At 36.4% G+C, this 19041-nt stretch overlaps 1 protein-coding gene across 1 annotated transcript; it reads right to left on the reverse strand.

The window, feature by feature from the left end:
* Positions 1-201: 201 nt before the first annotated feature.
* On the reverse strand, positions 202-8072 carry LOC115631099. Its single transcript, XM_030527753.1, has 3 exons — positions 7949-8072; positions 3791-3935; positions 202-891 (listed from the first exon to the last, which is right to left on the reverse strand). The coding sequence occupies exons 2-3, from the start codon at positions 3933-3935 to the stop codon at positions 329-331; spliced, it is 708 nt and encodes a 235-aa protein (XP_030383613.1). The 5' UTR covers positions 7949-8072; the 3' UTR covers positions 202-328.
* Positions 8073-19041: the final 10969 nt, after the last annotated feature.

Genomic DNA, 19041 nt, shown 5'->3' on the forward strand with positions numbered 1-19041 from the left:
GTTCTACTAGCAATAAATACATAGCTTTTTGTTCACAATTGCATAAGTATAAGTCGTACGGGATAAATAGCTTCTACATAGGTGTTTATTATTATTATTTTTTGTTCATATAGTTTGGCAGTTTCGAAACAAGTTGGAGAGTGAATTTTGTAATTTGTTAAATAACATACGTAGGTATAGAGATAATGATAGAAGCAGATGCAAAAATTATAAATTCTAAAGTCTATTTGTCTTGCTTTTCGTCGTAAACATAACACAAAATTACACAAAAATCATTTAAGGAATATAATAATAAGTAAAATTACAAACAACAATCGCCGCCAAGGACTTATAGACGAATGCCCGGATTTGTGGCTGCCACATAGCGCAGCAATTCCTCGTTATCCTCACAGATGACGGGCTTCTCATGATAGCAGGCAACGTCGTGCCATGCGATGCCATCATTATATACGTTGTTCAACACCGACAAACACTGCTCCTTGGTCTGGTTGATGTCGTATTCGGCATTATCGGGCTGTGGGCGCTTCTTGTGGCCGGTCTGAGACCAGGGATTGTAGCCCCAGCCCTGAGGAATGCGGTTGGTGGCCTGAATCTTCTCACGGGTTGCGGACCAGAACCATCCATAGACGTTCTTGGGCTCCAAATCGGGACGATTCTCGCAACCAGCGAAATCGCAAATGCGACCGGCAGTCCAGATATAGGGCACATCATTCTGCTGGATGACACGGAAGATCAGATTGTTCTTCTCTTGGGTCTCCAATGCGACCAGATCCATGCAGTATTCGCGGCACAGATTACGGCCATCCAACCAGTCGACCTTCTTGTTGGCCAGAGCGGGCACGTGTGTGGTCAGGAACATATTTTTGCCGCGGTAGGAGAACTCCTTGGGCCCTGCAGTCAAAAGAGAAAAGAGCGTTTAACTTCAATTCGCAATACCCGATTGGTGGTAAGTATGTATGTGAAAACAAGACGACACAAAAAATTTAAAACGCTAACGGGCTTACACAACCCGCTACTGCTGTTTATGTTGTTGCTGCTGCTGTTTTTGTTGCGCAATTGCCGCAATTTATGCAGCAGGCTTCTTCTTCATGTGCCACACCAGTAGCTGTAGCTTTCCTTGGCATGCCATTGTGTGTGTATGTGTGTGTGTGTGTGTGTCAAAAGGTTTTGCGCCTTCGTCAGTCTGTTTACATTTCCATTAGACAAAAAAAAAAAAGAAGCAAAGCAACAAAAACATCGAGCAGCCATACAAAAACAAAAAAAAGAGACGTTAAGTCAACAATGGGATTCCCCCCTCTTATGTATGCATCCTCCTGCAGCAAAGTAAAACAAACGAAACTTGTTTCACATCGCTGCCTTTGCCTCTGCCTGCCACTGCCACTGCAACAGCGCCACAGCTTCAACGTCAGCTTCCATGTGATTAACAGCAACGACCGTGCTATATGTTTTTTTCTTTATGTGTCTGCCACGCCCCGCTGTTCACTGTTCGGCGTTTGCCGTCCGTTGTCCACAAGCACGCGTCATTAGTCGCAGTTTTTTCTTTTTTCATTTTTTTTTTAAGCGGCTTAAAAGCGTCTGACGTTGGCACTTTTGCAACCGCCCGTCCACCCATTCGATCAAGTTGGTCCGCCTGTCTTTCCACTCTTCACGCCAAATCGGCTTTACTCTAACATAATGACCTTATTCCCCATTGTGTGAACATTATTATTATTATTATTATTATTTTGTTTTTGCTTAGTTTTTTGTTTAGACTAGCTGCAATTTCCTAACATTGTTTGTCTTCCACCCTTTTGGGTCAAGGCAATAAAAAAACTAAGATGCCCGATTCACTTCACTTTCCTCTCTCACACTTGGCAGCCCTAAAAGCCTGTCTGCAGCTACTTCTTCTTCTTCTTCCTCTTGATCTCAACCATTGCATAATCCTCAGATTTGTGCTAATTTTCTAGTCAGACAACTTTGAGATACTAAAGCAATAATAATGAAGAAACAACAAAAAAGTTGCACGCAATAAAAATGAAACAAGCTTTAAGATTCGTATCTAAATGAGCTGCAGACTGCGCTTTAGAAAATCCGTTTCCAAATGCCATTCAATGAGCTTATTGTTGTTGTTGTTGTTGCTATTGCGGTTGTTGTTGCTGTTGTTTTTGTTGCCGTTGTTGTTTACGAGCCGCCCGTCTACACAGCCGCTAATTAAGTTTGAATAGCTAATTGGTTTATTTTAAAGCTTTAACTATTTAAAGCTGAAAATTAAGTTTGCTTTTTTCCCTCCCCATTCATTTTATTTCCAAAGCCATGTGAGTTGTATAACTGGAAATTTCTAAAAGATGAAAGATCTAACTCGGAATCAAACTAAACTGGCTATGCAGCTTTGCCACTTGAGTTACACTCGTAACTTTGAAGCTGTAGCTCTAGCTCTAGCTGTGGTTGTAGTTGTGGCCCAAAATGAAGTTGCATGTTCGGCTGACGCTGCACTTTTGAATAGGCCATCTAACTGTGTGCGCCTCACAGAGACAGACAGACTGAGAGACTGACAGACAGAAAGGCAGAGAGTGCGGCTGTGTGTGTGCCTAATTAGTTATAAATGGCAGCACTGAGTAACTGCATCGGGCAACAGCAACAACAACGTGTTCATTAGTATACCGGATATGCAGTGATGACGGCATGACGAGCTGGCGGGATGACGACGCTATTGTTTGAACGCTTCGCTGCTGCATTTTCGCAATCTTGCAGCCCATTTGACTGAAAATGACTGAAATAACCCATTAGTTTGCCATAAGCCTAGAGCGTGGAAAATGCTTCCACACCTAACATTCGAGACAGTTTTCAGTAAACAGAGCCCAACAAATTAGGAGATAGAGGCGTGACAGAAACTAACTAACATTAAAATATTTATAAAAAGAAATGTTATATAATTTTCTTGAGTATAAGACCAGAGTTCTTTAAAGGTATGGAAAACTTTGGCACATTAAATAGATAAGACCATCTAAAATCTTCAGGCAAGCCTATCAATATTTTATATGTATAAATATTTTTTATACAATAGATTATTGCTTTGATTGATTTGTAATTTAAATAAATAGATAAACGTATCTTATATCTTCAGACAAGTCTAGCAATATTTTAAAGAAATTGCTTGGCTATATTAGAAAATAATAGGTACTACATATTTAAAGACCAGCAATTTTATAACAAATAACTTTTTGCTTCGTTTTTATTATTCGAGTACTTATATAAGTCTTGGAAATGGTTAACTTTGTAGAACAAACCAAATTCGATATGTGGACATTGTCTGAAAATTTGCTCAAATTGAAATATGTTTTTATTTTTGATTAGGATTAATAAGTTGATTTATTTCTTGTACTTCAGGACTGCCATTTACAGATGTCTCAAAGAAAGTCTCTGTCCAAAAGTGTGCCAAGACAAACGCGTGTAAGCGATCACGTCAGCGACCTTCAGTCAGGCGAAACACCCACTATCTGCCAACGACTGTCAACGTCAGTCAGTCAGTCTGTTATTGCAATGTATTTGTGCGTACATACTTGTATGTATACTTTAAGTCGTATGTATGTATATACTATATGTGTAGCTATGTTAATAATGCGGTTACACGCCCACACGTCGCATTGCCAAACAAATTCAAGTGCAAACTTGGCAAAGAGCTTCGCATTTGATATGCGAACATTGTCATCGGCATTTACTTTTACTTTTCGCCACGTATTTGGCAGCAACAACAACATAAACACAAATTACAAGTACGGGTAATTTTGGTAATGGGTGATGGGAAACTTACGGCTGGCGCACTTGGCGGGCACAGGCAGCGAGAGGAAGCGTCCAGGCTTTGTCGCTGTGGTTGTTGTTGTTCTGGCCTGATGGATGGCAGCATCAGTGCTGGCCGCCACCAAACAGAAAGCCGCTAACGCCAAGGTGACTTTCATCTGGAAAAATTAGAAAAGAATAATTCGATTAGTTTAAGTTTATTTTATAGAGAAAATGCGTTAAAGTTTGATTATTATATTATTTATATTTTTAAAAATGTTTAGAAGCCGACCGTTTTCGTTGGAAGAGACTTTTTAAGTCGAACTGCAGGTTCCCTAAAATTTGAGGCTGTTATATTTCAATGGTACTACTTCTTGATTAAACCAGTAAGTTTGTGGTCAAAAACAAGTCGGAAAAATTTGGCCAAATTTCTTAATAATAAAAAAAATTGTCCCATATCAGATTTATTGTTTTTAAAAGCAAAAGAATTGCATTTGAAATGCCGAAATCCTCTATCTTTTAAGTATATAAGCTAACTAACTTAATAGTATATAGTACATCCAGTAACAGTTGGCACTTTGGACCAATAAATGGGAAAACTTAATAAAAATAAACGAAAGTTTAAGGTATTTTAAAGTTTCCAAATTGTGTTAATTGCCTAATTTTCAAATTCTAAGTAGACATATGAAGTGCTAAAAAATGTTAATTAATTTCTAGCAAATATTAACTATTACCAATTGAGACAGTACATCCTCATTTACTATATTCAATTATTTTTTTATTAGAAATTAAAGAAACTGCATTTGAAAAACATGATTCATAAGAAGCTGGATTTTATGATATTTCTTTTATGATATTTACTTTATGCCTTAAGTTAATTAATTGGCTGCCAAATGGGCTTCATTCACTGTTTTACATCCTCAATCGTGAATGAATTGAATTAAAAGTTGGGAAAAAGCCCTGCAATGGGTGTGTCTGTGTGTTTGTGTGAGAAACGTGCCAATCAATCGCCAGCAGTTAACAACAGCAGGGCAGCACCCAAATATTGGCCAAACATATGTAAATGCTATAACACAGTGGCCCATTAGCATATCAGTTTTTACATATCAACAAACTTGTTGAAGGTGATGATGATAGTATTGCTCTTTTTATTTGGTACATGTTGTTGTTGTTGTGGCTGCTGCTACGGTGCGTATACGCAATGCTGTATAAATTTGCGTTTGCCAGCGAAGATGTAACTTGGTCGTTGGCCATTGGTTGTTGTTGTTGTTTTTCAAGTTGTTTGTTGTTGTGTTTTTTATGTCAAGGATGCAGCATCCAACCGGTTGCTTGGGGCACTTTAGCAAAAATACAAATGCATGCATGTGCCGGCCATTGGCACAACTGACACAGTGCCACAGTGAAGCGACAACAGCATCACCAGCACCAGTACCAGCAGCAGCAGCAATAACAACAACAACTACAGCGTTGACAGCAACAACTTGGCTGCTGACGACGACACTTGAAACTTTATTTTTATTGTGGCAACGTGATCAGCAGCAGCAGCAGCAGCAGCAGTGGCAGAGGCAGCACGTCACATTATTCATTTTCATAAATAAAAATTCATTTAGCATCTGCTGCTGCTGCTGCAAAATAAAAATAAAAAAACGCCAAACATGTTGATTACACAAGCCAACAAGCCAGCAACGGGCGGCAAGAAGCAGACCAGACCAGCGCCTGACCTTAACTGGTTTTATTGACTTTTTATCTTTGCTTGCTTTTCAGACGCTACACCAGTAGCGCATATACATACATACATATGTACATACATATGTATGTACAAGTATGTAAGTGTTTTTGTAGTTTTTTTAATCGTACTTCTACTTGTCGTTTCTATATACGAGCATGTGTGTGTTCATGTCTAGAACCTTCCACGTCTCTTGCATTTTAATTAAAAGTTTGCTTTTATTTTTGGCTGCGTACTTCAGCATTTAAGTTTTTGGTATTCTTGTTTGCCTTCCTTGATTTCTTCACTAATTCATTTATTGTGTATGAGGGGGACCCTCTGTCGCTGCTTATAGTCGTGCCTGCACACAATCATCAATCAAAGCTCAATGTCCCTGCCCAGTTCAACTTTGAAATTTTGCATCTTAATTTGATTTTTATATTGTACTCGTATTTTTGTGGCTGCGATCTTTATCGCTATATATTGCCTTTATTCATGAGTTCATTGTTGTTCAAAGCCCCCACAGTGCGTGCACGTTGATTGTTGTTGCTATTGTGTTGCTATTGTTGTTGCTGGGGGATTTGGCAACATAAATCATTAATGGCCGCTATGCCACCGGCTATGCTTATCAGCCGCATTAGCGGCAGCGCTTAATTTGAAAATTGAAAACAATTTCATAGACATTTAAAAATGTATTCCAGAGCGCTCAGTTTTTTTTTATGTTGCGTTGTCGTCGACGTTTATTGTTATTAATTTTATGTATTTTCATGCTAGACGCCGACCACGACGACATTTTTAAAGTGAAAAGTTCAAATGCCCGACAGAGGCGACTGTTTGTTTGTCCATCATTGGCTGCGCGTTTGGAAATAGGCCGGCATTCAATCGATTTGAAGTTTTAATGTTCAGTTTTGTAATTTTGTCTATCAGCGCTTTTGTTGCTGAAGTTGTTGTTGTTGCTGTTGTTGTTACTGGCTTGTTTCGTGCATGTTAATCAATCAATAATGTGGCAAAACACAAGCGCTGATAATGCATTTAATTATTGGCCCCTCGGATGTTATTGTTGCTGCTGCTTAGCCAAATTACATGCGGCCGCACATTTTTCGATTGTTTATGTAAATTTCTGTGTTTTCAAAAATTTCAAAGCCAAACGCGCTTTAACGTTGTTTTTTTTTAATTTTGTATGTAAGTGTAGGTCTTTTTTTACATTTTATGTGCGCGCTTGCGCAAAGTGTTGAACCTTTAAAATGCATAATTTATTGTACTTGTATGTACAGTGTTTTATTTTTTTTTTTACAGATTTTCATGCATTTTTCTTGAGGTTTTGCGGCAGCTGTGAGCGACGGAATTGTGTAATGAAAAACTTGAGGTGCATGGCACTTCAGATGAGCGGGTGTACGAATTTAGAATCTTCAATGAACTGATTTCAAAACAAACTTAAGTATTGTCTGCTTTGGGGCAAAAGACTGATATATTCTGTTGAGGTCAAACAAAAGACTTAGGCAACGAACTTGTATTAAATAAATTTTTGTTTTAAATTAGTTTGATTTCCTATCGAAACTTATTTGTTTCAGAATAAAAGGAGTCAATGAGAGGTTTTTTCAGTTTCTGTTGAAATTATCTGAGCCAAAAGCTATGAGTTATACTCAGCCACTAACTGATTACTAAGCACAACAGATGCAGGCCTATAAAGCTGGAGAACTAAAGTGCTCCAAAAAGCGTTTTATATACATACTGTGTATAAAAAAATCCTGGACAGCGATTTTCTTGAAGTTAACCAAATATTTTTTTGCCACATATACAAAAGGCTTAGACAACGAACTTGTTTGAAATTTCAAAAACTTAGGCAAACTTTTTACAGTTTGGATTTGAAATAAAGAGTTGTATATAAAAAAGTCCTGGTAACCAATTTTGTTGATGTTAACAAAATTTTTTTTGCCACATATACAAAAGACTTAGACAACGAACTTGTTTGACATTTTTAAAACTTTGGCAACAAATTTATTATTATTTTAGTTGGAGCCTATTATATGAAAATGCATAGTTTGGATTTGAAATAAAAAGTTGGGAAAGAAACTTGTTTTAGTTTGTATCACTTCTTATTGCATTTTACCATTTTACCATAAAATCGAACAAAGGAGAGGATAAAACTGAAGTCTGGTAAACTAAAATTCATAGTTTGAACGACTTGGGTAGACAACTTGATTGATTTTGTTCAAAGCGTCATACGAAGTTGAGTTTTATTGTAATTTTCGACACCACTGTTCTTCTTAATTTGTGGGAAGCCTTCGGCAACAAAATTGGATATTTGCTGGCAAATCACAGTCACAAATCACGGCACTTAAAATATCTTTGATGTGAAATTTGTTTCAATTTGTTTGGTGCACGTTTTCCAATTATGTTTTAGAGTTGCATTAAATTGTTTTCAATTGTGGAAGTCCTTTAGTAACATATCCTTGTTGGTGGTAATCACTCCATGCTGCTGCTTACCTTTGCAAATGGTTTCACTAAAAACTTTACACCACAAAAGCTTTTCTTCTTCGCTTTTGATAAAACTATGTCCACTAGACACTGCTCCGATGCTAAATCGGAGACAACCAGACGCTACCACACGCAAACGAAAACAAAAGTCAATTGGCAGCAGCAATGTGCTTTATAGTCGCAGCCAGTCCCACTGCCCAACACCAATACACGCACACACACACACACATATATATATATATATATGCATGCTTACAGAGGCGAGTGTGCGAGCGCACATTTTTGAAAAGCTACCCAGAGAGCAGAAGCCAATGTGCAGCGGTAAGTGTACGTCTGTATGTGTGTGTGTGTGTGTGTGTGTGTGTTGATCATCATGATGATAATCAGCATTGGCAAGCTTCATTGACGTCTTCTGAGAAGCGCTCAGAACATCCCCAGTATCTTAAGATTTTTTCTATAAATATTTATATTGTAGTTCTGCTTTTGAACGTTTGTCTTCATTTTTTTTTTGTTCTTATTTATTTACTTTTTATTTAAAGCTTTGGTTGTCGCTATTGCTGTTGTTATTGTTGGCAGTTGAAACTGTATTTCGATAATTTTACTTTTTATAGCTGTCGCTCGCTCACGCGTTGAGTGGCCTAAGCAATCTAAAAACAACAAAACACTACAATTTGTTGTCTATTTTTTACATTTTTTTTTTCAAAATTTATGCAAACACTTGGCGTGCCTTTTACGCATTTTTGGATCTGCTGGGGTCGTATTGCTTTGGGCCGCGTTTCATCAATATATCAGTTTGTGAAGTGTTTGGCCAACAGGGCCTTGATCTTGAAAGGCCTTTCGAAATGCTCTTCTTTGGCTTCCGCGCTAGCAACGCTCACGCTCACGCACGCGCTTGTTAACTTAATTGCCATGTGAATGAACTTGTAAAGGATGCGCCCATAAGCCAGTTATAAATCTTGCACACACCCCCACACACACACACACATACATACAGCTCAACACTAGCACACATACACATACAAACTCAGAAGCATGTCTAGAGAGCTTAAGATGTTTGTTAGTACGATGGTGCTTGGCGGTGCCAGCCGGATCTGTGAAGACTTGAGAATATCGGCGACGTCTTTTTCGAAACATTCTAAAAATTGACTTTTATGCTTGCTTTTTATTTTCGCTCATAAATATGCAAATGGATTGTTTATTATGTAATTTGTTTAAAAAAAAAAAATCCCCCCTAAAAAAACAAAAACCCATCGATTTGTGTGTCAAATGAATTTTGAAGATATTTGTTTATGAAGCCAAAATTGATGGCTCGCAGCTTAGACTTTGATTCTAATTTATTTAGCACCTAAGCCGGCAGCCATGGTACCCATTTTGTTTGGGTTCAAGTTAGGGGCTCGCTATTGAACCCTGGAGCACAAAAATCCTTTTTAATTGCCCCATTCATAGTCATACTTGACATTCTGCAACATGAACTTGTGGCTCGCTTTTCAGTTAATTAAATACCATTTGTGTGTGTGTGTGTGTGTGTCTTAACCTTACAACTACTTTTGTCACATTTTCATAGGTTTTAGTTTTTAGTGTGCATCTGTGTGTGTGTGTGTATTGTCTGCTAATTGACCATGAAGTTTTGTTAGTTGTGTTTTATTTGCCATTTAGTACGACTTAATAACAAACTAATTCATAAAGCGGATTCGCAGGCGCCACTCACGTGGTGGTCTTACAGAGCTCGGGGGCTCTGCTGCTATACTATATAATGACTTTCAATTTCGATTTCAAATAAAATGCCTTGCTCTCTGCACATTTTTAATTAGTCTCATTAATGGAGTGCAAATCATCGGTGCCGCAAAACATCTTTGGCATTTAGCACCATGAGGTCTTAATGTTTTAATTACGCGCCACCATTGTGCGTTTGACATTCGACTGGCGAGGAATTGAGTAATGGAAGCTGCCACCGCCTTGCACGGATCTAATAGCCAAGGTGGAGTGATTGGCTGCCTTTCAAACAGGGGAAGTTTTTATGTTGAATTGCCTGCGGCTTTTGCAGAACACGTTTCTTTCTCATTATGTAGGTCATATAGAGCTTGATTTACTAGCATGACTTAACTGTATTGTGGATTTACAGGTCCATTGGCATCTCTCTTTGTCCAAATCATTAATTTCATAGCTCAGTTAAGCTGTGTAAAGAACCAATCATTGATCAAAGATTAAACAAATTATACAATTCCAAGAAATATAGTGTTTCTTTTATTGATTACTAATCAAAATTCTTTGCTGCGTTCAAATAATGAGTACACATTGCTTATTACTTTATGTTAAACGCAAACGATCACTGATTATTGCCTTTTAATTTTTTTTATCATGATCAATTCATTAATCCATTGAAATAAACATTGAAATGACTTAACAATTATTATTATTAATAATGCCCCGACCTATGGAGCTATGCTTTAAGTTAAGCCATAAATTTACTTTCAAGCACAATAATTTTATTATGTATTCATATACTTAAAAGTATTTTATTAAACGTGCAGTTTATTTAAAATTTCTATAACTAAACATATTGGCAGAATACAAATTGGTGGAATATAAATAGATGTACAGCTTAATTATAAGGATTATTTATACAACTTTTGTTCTCTGCGGTGCTCCTTTATTTGGATGTCCCGACATTCGATCTGATTGGCATACTGCATATAGATCATTTCCGATTTTTCGAATATTGTGATGCACCATATTTTGAGGGTCCCGCATTTGATTGAATTGGGAGCTCGCAGCACTGATACAAACATCATTTCCATAAATGAACTAAATGTTTGTTTATAAGAAAGGGGTTGCAATTTCAATGCAGTCTTCTTTTTGTATCAAAAAAGAATGCTGAAATAGAAAAGAAAATTAATAAATATGGTTACATATCAACAGATAATTAGCTATTTTGAAATAATTTATATATAATTATCTAAATTAATAATGTTCTGCAAATTAATACCAAAGTGATTGAATTTATTTATATTTAACAAAATAGTAAAGAAGACTTGATAAGAAATATAAATAAAATTGTTGTAGCTTAACTAAAAATTATATTAGATTTAAAGATAAAGGACAACAATTTCTGAAAGTCCCAAAAGGGGGAAACTATTTAAAACTCTTTTTTAAAGTGCTTATAAAAGCATAAGATTCCAATCAGCCTTTTTTTGTACCGACTTTAAATTTAATTTCAGTGCTGAAGAAGAATAGGCTAACATAGGTTAAAAGGGTCATTTAATTCTTTAAGCTACACAAACGTTAAAGTTATAGCCTCGCTATAGCCTCTGAAATAAAATAAAATCATTACTAGAATAAATGTTTGTGTTTAAAGTTGTCAGCTCTTCTGCAAAATAAAGTTAATGGCTAAAACAAAGTATTTGTAAAAAATAAAAACAAAACAAGAACGGTTCACTTAGGGTTACCTCTTGAATTGCATAGTAGTTTCATTGACCTAAGCTATATGCCTATTTATTTACAGTCTAGTTTGAGCCTAGATTCTGAGTTTTTGAATGTTGGTAACAAATATTGTAGCAATTCCCATCAATGCCCTATCCTTAGTTTACAATTTATATGCGGCTGTATTACACTCAAATAATTACAAACTTATCTTTGAGAGCAGAGCAGCTGCATCTGGTCATCCATAGTCATCATTGGCGACTCACAAATGATCTAAGAAGCATCAGTTTTGACCACAACATTTGCAATATTCAATCCGGTTCATATATCTTTAGCTTACATATCTATCTTTATTTATGAAAGCTATAAAATATAGTGATCTGGCATATGTATTATCATTAATATTGATTTAATATTTGTTTAAAATGTCTGTCAAAAAGATTCATCCCCAGTTATTATTACTCTAACACTAAAACAGTGAAGTAGTAATGATTGATACAGTCATTAGATAGGCAGATGGACAAACAGATCTGATTATATGTATGTATATTTATGTTTCCACTAAATGTGGTCTACCATTTTTTGTTTTCGGTGCTACATACTTATAGTAATAATTAAGTTGGAGAGCACTAAGCTAGAAAAGAAAATACTTATAAGTGGGTAACTAGTGTTTTGGAAATTATAACTCTTTTTTTTTGTTTATCTTTTGGCACTCATTGGCAGAACATTCTTCAAAGATGATCATCGAATGCCTATAACAATCAGTTTATGGAGGACATTCAAAGCTTCCTAGAATCGTTAAACGTAGTCCGCCAATGACTCATTTGACTTACTATTATTATAGCCCAGTTCTGTTAAGAAGTCTCTCATTATGATTAGTCATTATTATTGCAATTCCACGGTAGCTCTTCCTCTACTTCGCCACTACTTATCACCGCTGCTGAAATCAATTTCCGGCGTTGTGATATTTCGCATAATTTCGAAGTTATTGTTTTTCTTTTTTTTCTGCTTCCCTCTATATGTATGTAGGTATTGTAGTTGTTGCAGTTTTTGTTTTTACCTGCATTTCCTGCACAGCTAACCTTGGCAGGTTCAAAAACCGACGCGCTCTTCCAACCAGTTCTCACACAACCTGTGCCCACCAGCTGCTACTCGTATTTGTGAGGCAACGAAATGAAAAGAAAAAATGGCAACTGCTGTTGCTCATCGCAATTAACCCACAAGCCCAATTAATGAAAATATACATAAAAGGTGAATACTAAACGTGTGTTTCTAGCTAATTTACTGGCTCATCGGCTGGTGCTCATTACTCATACGCCCCGTTCGCTTTGACATTGTGTTGACTGCCTGGGCGCCCATTTGACTGACAATCACACAAGCTTCAAAATAGAAACACACACACACACACACGCATAGATGTATACAAAAGCCTATTGAGAGCCGTCCTTCAATGACTAAGCGGCTGACACATAAACTCTTATGATAAATATTTCAAAAATTATGTAGTATCTAGCCACAATAGGCATTTTGTCTAATTTTTCAGCACATTCGGTTTGACATTTCCATAATTTAATGTGCGTCAAAAGGCAGAGTCGTATGATATGTTTGAAAATTTAAACAAGATCAAGACGGTGCGAGCGCGGAAGCAGCAATAGCAATAGCAACACCAACAACAACAACATCAACATCAATTGTGACTGCTTCCGCTTATACTTATAGTATAGTTATATATAGTTTTTTTTGGACACAATCAAGATGTTGCTGCCAATCGCTATGCAAATTGCTGAAGACAATACACACCACTATGTTGTATGTATATATGTAGATGTGTTTGTATATATGTGTGTATGTATAATAAAAATAATCAATCTATTTAAAATGAAAAACACAATCAAAATAAAGAACGCTGCGAACGCTTCGACCTTAAAAAAAAGCAAACTTTTGTGCCTCTCAATTAAATGAACAACAAAAATAACAAAACTAATTTGAATGTGTTGGTCGCTGATGGTCGCATCAATTGGTATGTATGTGTGAGTGTGAACTGTGCCCCTGCAGTTCGGTGGACCGGTGCCAGACCTCTCGTTTGTCTGGCGCGGGCCGGTTTATAGTTTATACTCTAAGTACAGGAATAAAAGAGCATATGTATCAGTGCATTTTTAAGTTAATTATGAAAAATAGCGCTTTCTATTTTTTAAACTATTGCAGACTTAGATGATCAGCAGCATGGGATTTATCGCTTAAGAATATTGGTAAGCTTTTATTTTTGGCTGCCATCTAGATAGCACCACTTTCTCACATGGGACCTTCTTTAAGAAATTGTTTTTCGGCTTGAGAAGCCCCAATGAAAGAATCTGCGGTGGCTCTGAACAGTGCCATCTTTTGCTCATAAGTTTAAACTAATTTGAATTAGTAGTACCGATAAATAAAGAGAACGATCGATCATCACCAGTCTAGTTCCTTGGCCAATCGCTACAGCGATGCTTAAATAGTGTATTGTTTTATATTAAATCCATCCGCATTATTCTGTAGGGAATACTGCCCATAAATCTCCATTCCCAATATAAATATAAATCATATTTTACTTTCCTTTAAACAAGCCAAGACAAAGTATTCTAAAAGTATCTGCGATGAATTGCAAATGAGAACTTTTTAAAATATGCATGGCGGAGATGTCTGATTCGTGGAGAGCACATAAAAAAAAATTATTCAATTTTAAACCTGTTGGTAATTCAAAAATAAATATATAATAAAAAGAAATAAAAGGCAATAAAACTAACACAAAGTTGTAGTCTAACTCATTTTTCTGACAACGTGGTCTGTTTAAAAGAAAAGGTGTTCTTTTTTAATTTCAAAATTTTTTTAATTATTCATTTTTTTGTAAGATATTTTTTATTCATCAATATTCATTTTGTCTCCTTCAAAGTAATCCCTCCAGATATAATGCACAAACTATGTATAGCATGTTATTCATTTTACTGTGTTTCCGGAACCTTTTGGTAACCCCTTGACAAACGAACGCTGGACCGAGCAGGGCAGCGCAATTCTATAGTGTGCCCTTTTTCAGGGACAGCGATCGGCTGCCGAACTACAGGGGCGTTTTAGTTTATGCGTCCAATGATTGTAATTGATAGGTTCAGTGATTTGCTGCCCACCAGTCTTGATTGGCTGCATAGAATATCAATAACAATATCATTAACATTATGATTATCAAAATCAAAATCAAACGCAATGCATTGACATTGAAGCCGCACAAGCACACACACATAACTCCTATATACACACATATACATATATATATATATATATATGTGTGTGTGTGTGTGTATTTATGTACATCACGAGCTCATCCGAGAATGCGTGAAGGACGTGCGTAATTGCAACTCGTTTTAAGAAGCTCTCCGATCGGTCAGCTGTCAGTTTTAATGCCTTTTAAATGTATTTTGTTAATTGTGAAATGGTTGCTTGCAAATACTTTTTTCTTTTTTTTTTTTGGTGCTCATCTGCACATTAGCTAAAAATTTAAATAAATATTATTTTTTTCCATCATCAGTCTGTCTGTAGGTCTGTCTGACTGTCTGTTTCGGTGTGAGCATTTTGTTTGTTGTTTGCTCGGCTGAATTTTTGTCAAACAACGAAAAGTGATTGGCAACAAATTAATCAAGACCTTGCCAAGTTTAGACACACACACAACCTTACCTGGCCATGTCCAGGCGAAAAGTGTAAATTAAATACTGTCAGGCAGCAGAAGAACACCAAAAAGATTTATTCGTCTATATTTACATTTACTTGTTAGATGTATGTATGTGTGTGTGTCATTACGCAATTGCCGTGCGCTACAAAAATGATTGATGTCTGCAATTTAGCGCATCTGTGTAAGACAACAACAACAACACCAACAACAACAATAACAATAATAATAATAACAAGCAGCTGTTTTGTTGTTGCTGTTTTTATTTTCGCTGCTGGTATGACACAAAAGAATTAAGTGCCAGGCACATTTTAAATTCGTCACGGAAAACGTGACAAAAATTTTCATATGCTAAAAAAGACAACAACAACAAAAAGAACAACAACAGCTACAGCGAATAATTGCAAAATTCGCAGCACACAAAATTTGACACACATTTCCCACAAAGACAAACAAACACCACCACCACCACTCTCCGAAGCCGATACACTCCAAGTAAAAGGGGTAAACATAATAATTCTGCTTCTGTTGAAGCTGCAGCATCAATAAAACCATTCTCTGCCACTGCCCCGCACTCAATAGAATGTCAGTTCGAGAGCTTCTCCTAGATTCTCGAACTGAAGATGAGAGACATCGAAGTAATAAGAATCTAGGCTGCAGAATTGATGAGTCAGGCTTCCCATTGCTGTTTGATTAATTCTTCATCTTTCGAGCAAACATTAATGTTGATTTCTCACTGTGTACATTTATAGTAAGATCAGAAAGAGACATACGAGTACATAAAAAAGAATCTTCAAGCAGCACTTGGCAGACAAACTTTTTGTCATGTTCGCTACTCCGAAAACCTTAGGCTGTGACTGTGACTGCAATTGCGACTGCGACTTCGACTTCGACTTGGCTTTAATTCATGCATTCTGTTTTATGAATGAGAAGACTTTGCGGGATGTCAGCCAGTTTCCTAAATACTTATAATACATAAATACGAGTTGTGGCTAATTGCATAAGAGACTCACTCACTCGACTGAGGGGGGTTCATTAGAATCGCAGTGAGCGCTTAATCAGCGCCATAAATCTGACAAATTATATAAACGCTTTTAGTCGAGTCAATAAAAAGTAGGTGTGTGCGGAATTGAAGGCACACTCATGCGGATGCATGCACTCGTCTTTGGAAATAGAATGAGCCCCAATCGGCGATAGACAGACACGACTTGGCTGCCTGTTCATCATCGATCGTTGCCGATTTTGCTGGTGAATATGCAATATCTTAACTTTGCATAATTTGTGTTTTACATTGATGTTTACATCATCATCATCATCAGCAGCAGCAGCCACAGCAACAGCAACAGCAGCAGTGGCAACAACTTGCCGAGGAAGTGTGCGCTTTTGTGTTTTGTCTGTTTGGTTTTTTTTTTTTTCATTTTTGCATATTTATAAGGCATGCTTGCGGGGTCAGGGGATGTGTTGTCAGGCTTATGAAATCAATTGAACATATGTTTTCTAAGACGCGCTATTAACGACAGCATGAGTTGCTCATAAATCAGTTGCTCAGTGGGGCAATTTGTTGAACAGAACACAACGAAAGACTTGAGCAACGAACGCGTCTCAGTCGCTGTCTTCATATTCGTGGGTGTTGCAGATGCAGAACAAAATGCGCTCTGTTTGCGCAAGCCCCACCACAACCACAATTTTGGACCAGCCTTGATGTTCTTCAAACATGCAACGCATAAATTGCTATTAAGCCGACGACTAGTAAGTACTTTTTGTTTTTTGCTTCAATGGTTGCAGTACAGTTCGCACTCTTGTAAGGCTAAGCAATGAACAAGAAGCTCATTTATCTAAGTAAGAGATACTTGCTACCAAAATAAATTGTTCTAAAGTCTTTAGAAATGTTAATCCTTTAACAAAGACTTGGTGTCTTTTTGCTGGCAATAGAGCTGTAGCGTTTAATTTTATAAATACTTCTATAAGGTATTTGAGAGCTCTTTTTTTTACTAGAGGCGTAATTTTAAAGGGGAGCTTGAGAAAATTAATCACGATAGTTAAGTTACTGAAGTGCTGAGTCGCTTTGTCCATCCTGCAATAGATCGTTACAGTTTAACATTTCACTAACTACTGTCAATTCATCATAAATCAATCCACTTGCAACCAATTCCTCTTTCCACTTAAAAACTTTTGGTTCAAGTATGTCTAAATAAAATATAAGCCAGTCTGACAGTCTTAGTTGCTCTGGAAATAAACTACTTCAAATTGAAATTTAGGATTTATTCTAAAAATTAATAATAAAAACATATTGCATGAATAAGCATCTGCAAATTGTTCAAATATAAGCCACAATCATCAGCGTATATTTTTTTTACGTCATATGGATACTTGGTATTGGAGTTAACCAGTTTTAACATAATAGGTCATCACCTTTGTAGCCCCTCTTGGCACCCAATGAGTTCTTAATAGATTCTACAAATGTTTAATGAGCTTAAATTACCAAACCTTTTATGTAGTTTGTAAAATCATCCATATTTTTCGTTGATTATTTTTAAAGACAACTATTTAAAACACTCTATGCCCATTAGTAATATTTATTTGCACAGATTCTGTGAACAAATATTTCAGTTAAACAAAAATTATAGATACGGGTATACTATACCTTTCATATAAAATTGGGGAAATGCAGGCCACTTTGCAGGCTCTTAATCATCTTCATTTATTTTGAGATGTAAAATTAATTAATTTTTGTGATTTCAGATATTTGGAATTCCGTTAAAATGTATCTTGAATTAAATGTTTTGATTGAGTTATAACGAGATTGCATAGCACCACCTAAAACCAACTTGATTTGTTAAGTTTGAGTAGCGAAGTGCATAAAAAAAGAACCAATCCAATATCTAAATATATGTATGTAAAACATAGATATAGTATACGAGTATATACCTGATGGAGATGGATTTATCAAATTTCAACCACAATCTTTTCGATACCCATTTAGCTGAGCTGCCGGCATTGGTTAACCATTACAAATGTTATGATAGTGGCTTAAAAGCTTGGAAAGCCCCCCAAAAAAAAAAACCTTATAAAATTACATTACTTTCATTTAAGCGACTCCAACCAGAGGGAAAATATTAAAGGCCATTCACAGCCAATTGTATTCAGAGGTAATTAAGAAGCTATTCCGACAAAAATATAGCTGGGTATTTAAATTTTAACTACTTGTAGTCGGGCATATCTAGTTTCTCCTTAAATCGGGTCTACACTTCAGTGTACTATAATGCTGACAGACTATTTATGTATATATGTATGTTTATATATTTATTCCTATATGTCCATTAAGGAGCAAAAGGCCGATTATCATTCCCGTTGCGTTCTCCTAAAGGCGGGAAAAGTTGCGACAATATTTTCCCTTTCTATTTCGCCTTTCCTTTGCGTGCATTTTTAACTTGGCCAGAGCCTTGTTGTTGCAAGAAGGGTGTAAAAAGGACAGCTGAGTTGAACATTTTGTGCAAAACTTAGAGCACATTCGAACTCTAACACCCCATATACTTGTATGAATCCATAAATTCGCCAAGATTAATCATAGAGAAATGCAGTTACATTTTATTCGTCACACGATTCCTTCCCCCTACACCTTTGTTGAGATTACTTTGATTTCGATCGCCATTTGCGCGACCCGGCTCCCAATGCTTGATCGTCTGTTCGGCGTCATTTTAACACTAGCAAATAATAATGCTGAAAGAAATATGATCCCTAAGCACTGTTCTACAAAGATCTACCTTCAATTATTAAAATTTTGTAAAGACTAAACAACTAAGATACTGTTGAAATGTATCAAACCATATGTATCGACTCATCTGTCCATCACTAACAAAGTTAGTCTCTCTAAGAATGTAGATCGAAGCAGACGCATTCGCTGCAGCTATATTGTATCACACACAACACATCATATATTCATACATATCAATAAACATCAAACTTATTACATTAAAAACAACAACAGGTTATG

Source organism: Scaptodrosophila lebanonensis, unplaced genomic scaffold (genome assembly GCF_003285725.1).
Source record: "Scaptodrosophila lebanonensis strain 11010-0011.00,11010-0021.00 unplaced genomic scaffold, SlebRS2 tig00001412-arrow-pilon, whole genome shotgun sequence".
Taxonomy (NCBI): Eukaryota; Metazoa; Arthropoda; class Insecta; order Diptera; family Drosophilidae; genus Scaptodrosophila; species Scaptodrosophila lebanonensis.

Coding starts and splice junctions, on each gene's coding strand:
- LOC115631099 (XM_030527753.1), bottom strand. CDS start 3,935: ATGAAAGTCACCTTGGCGTTAGCGGCTTTCTGTTTGGTGGCGGCCAGC. Junction 892..3,790: donor GCCCGCCAAGTGCGCCAGCC/GTAAGTTTCCCA, acceptor TTTTGACTGCAG/GGCCCAAGGAGTTCTCCTAC.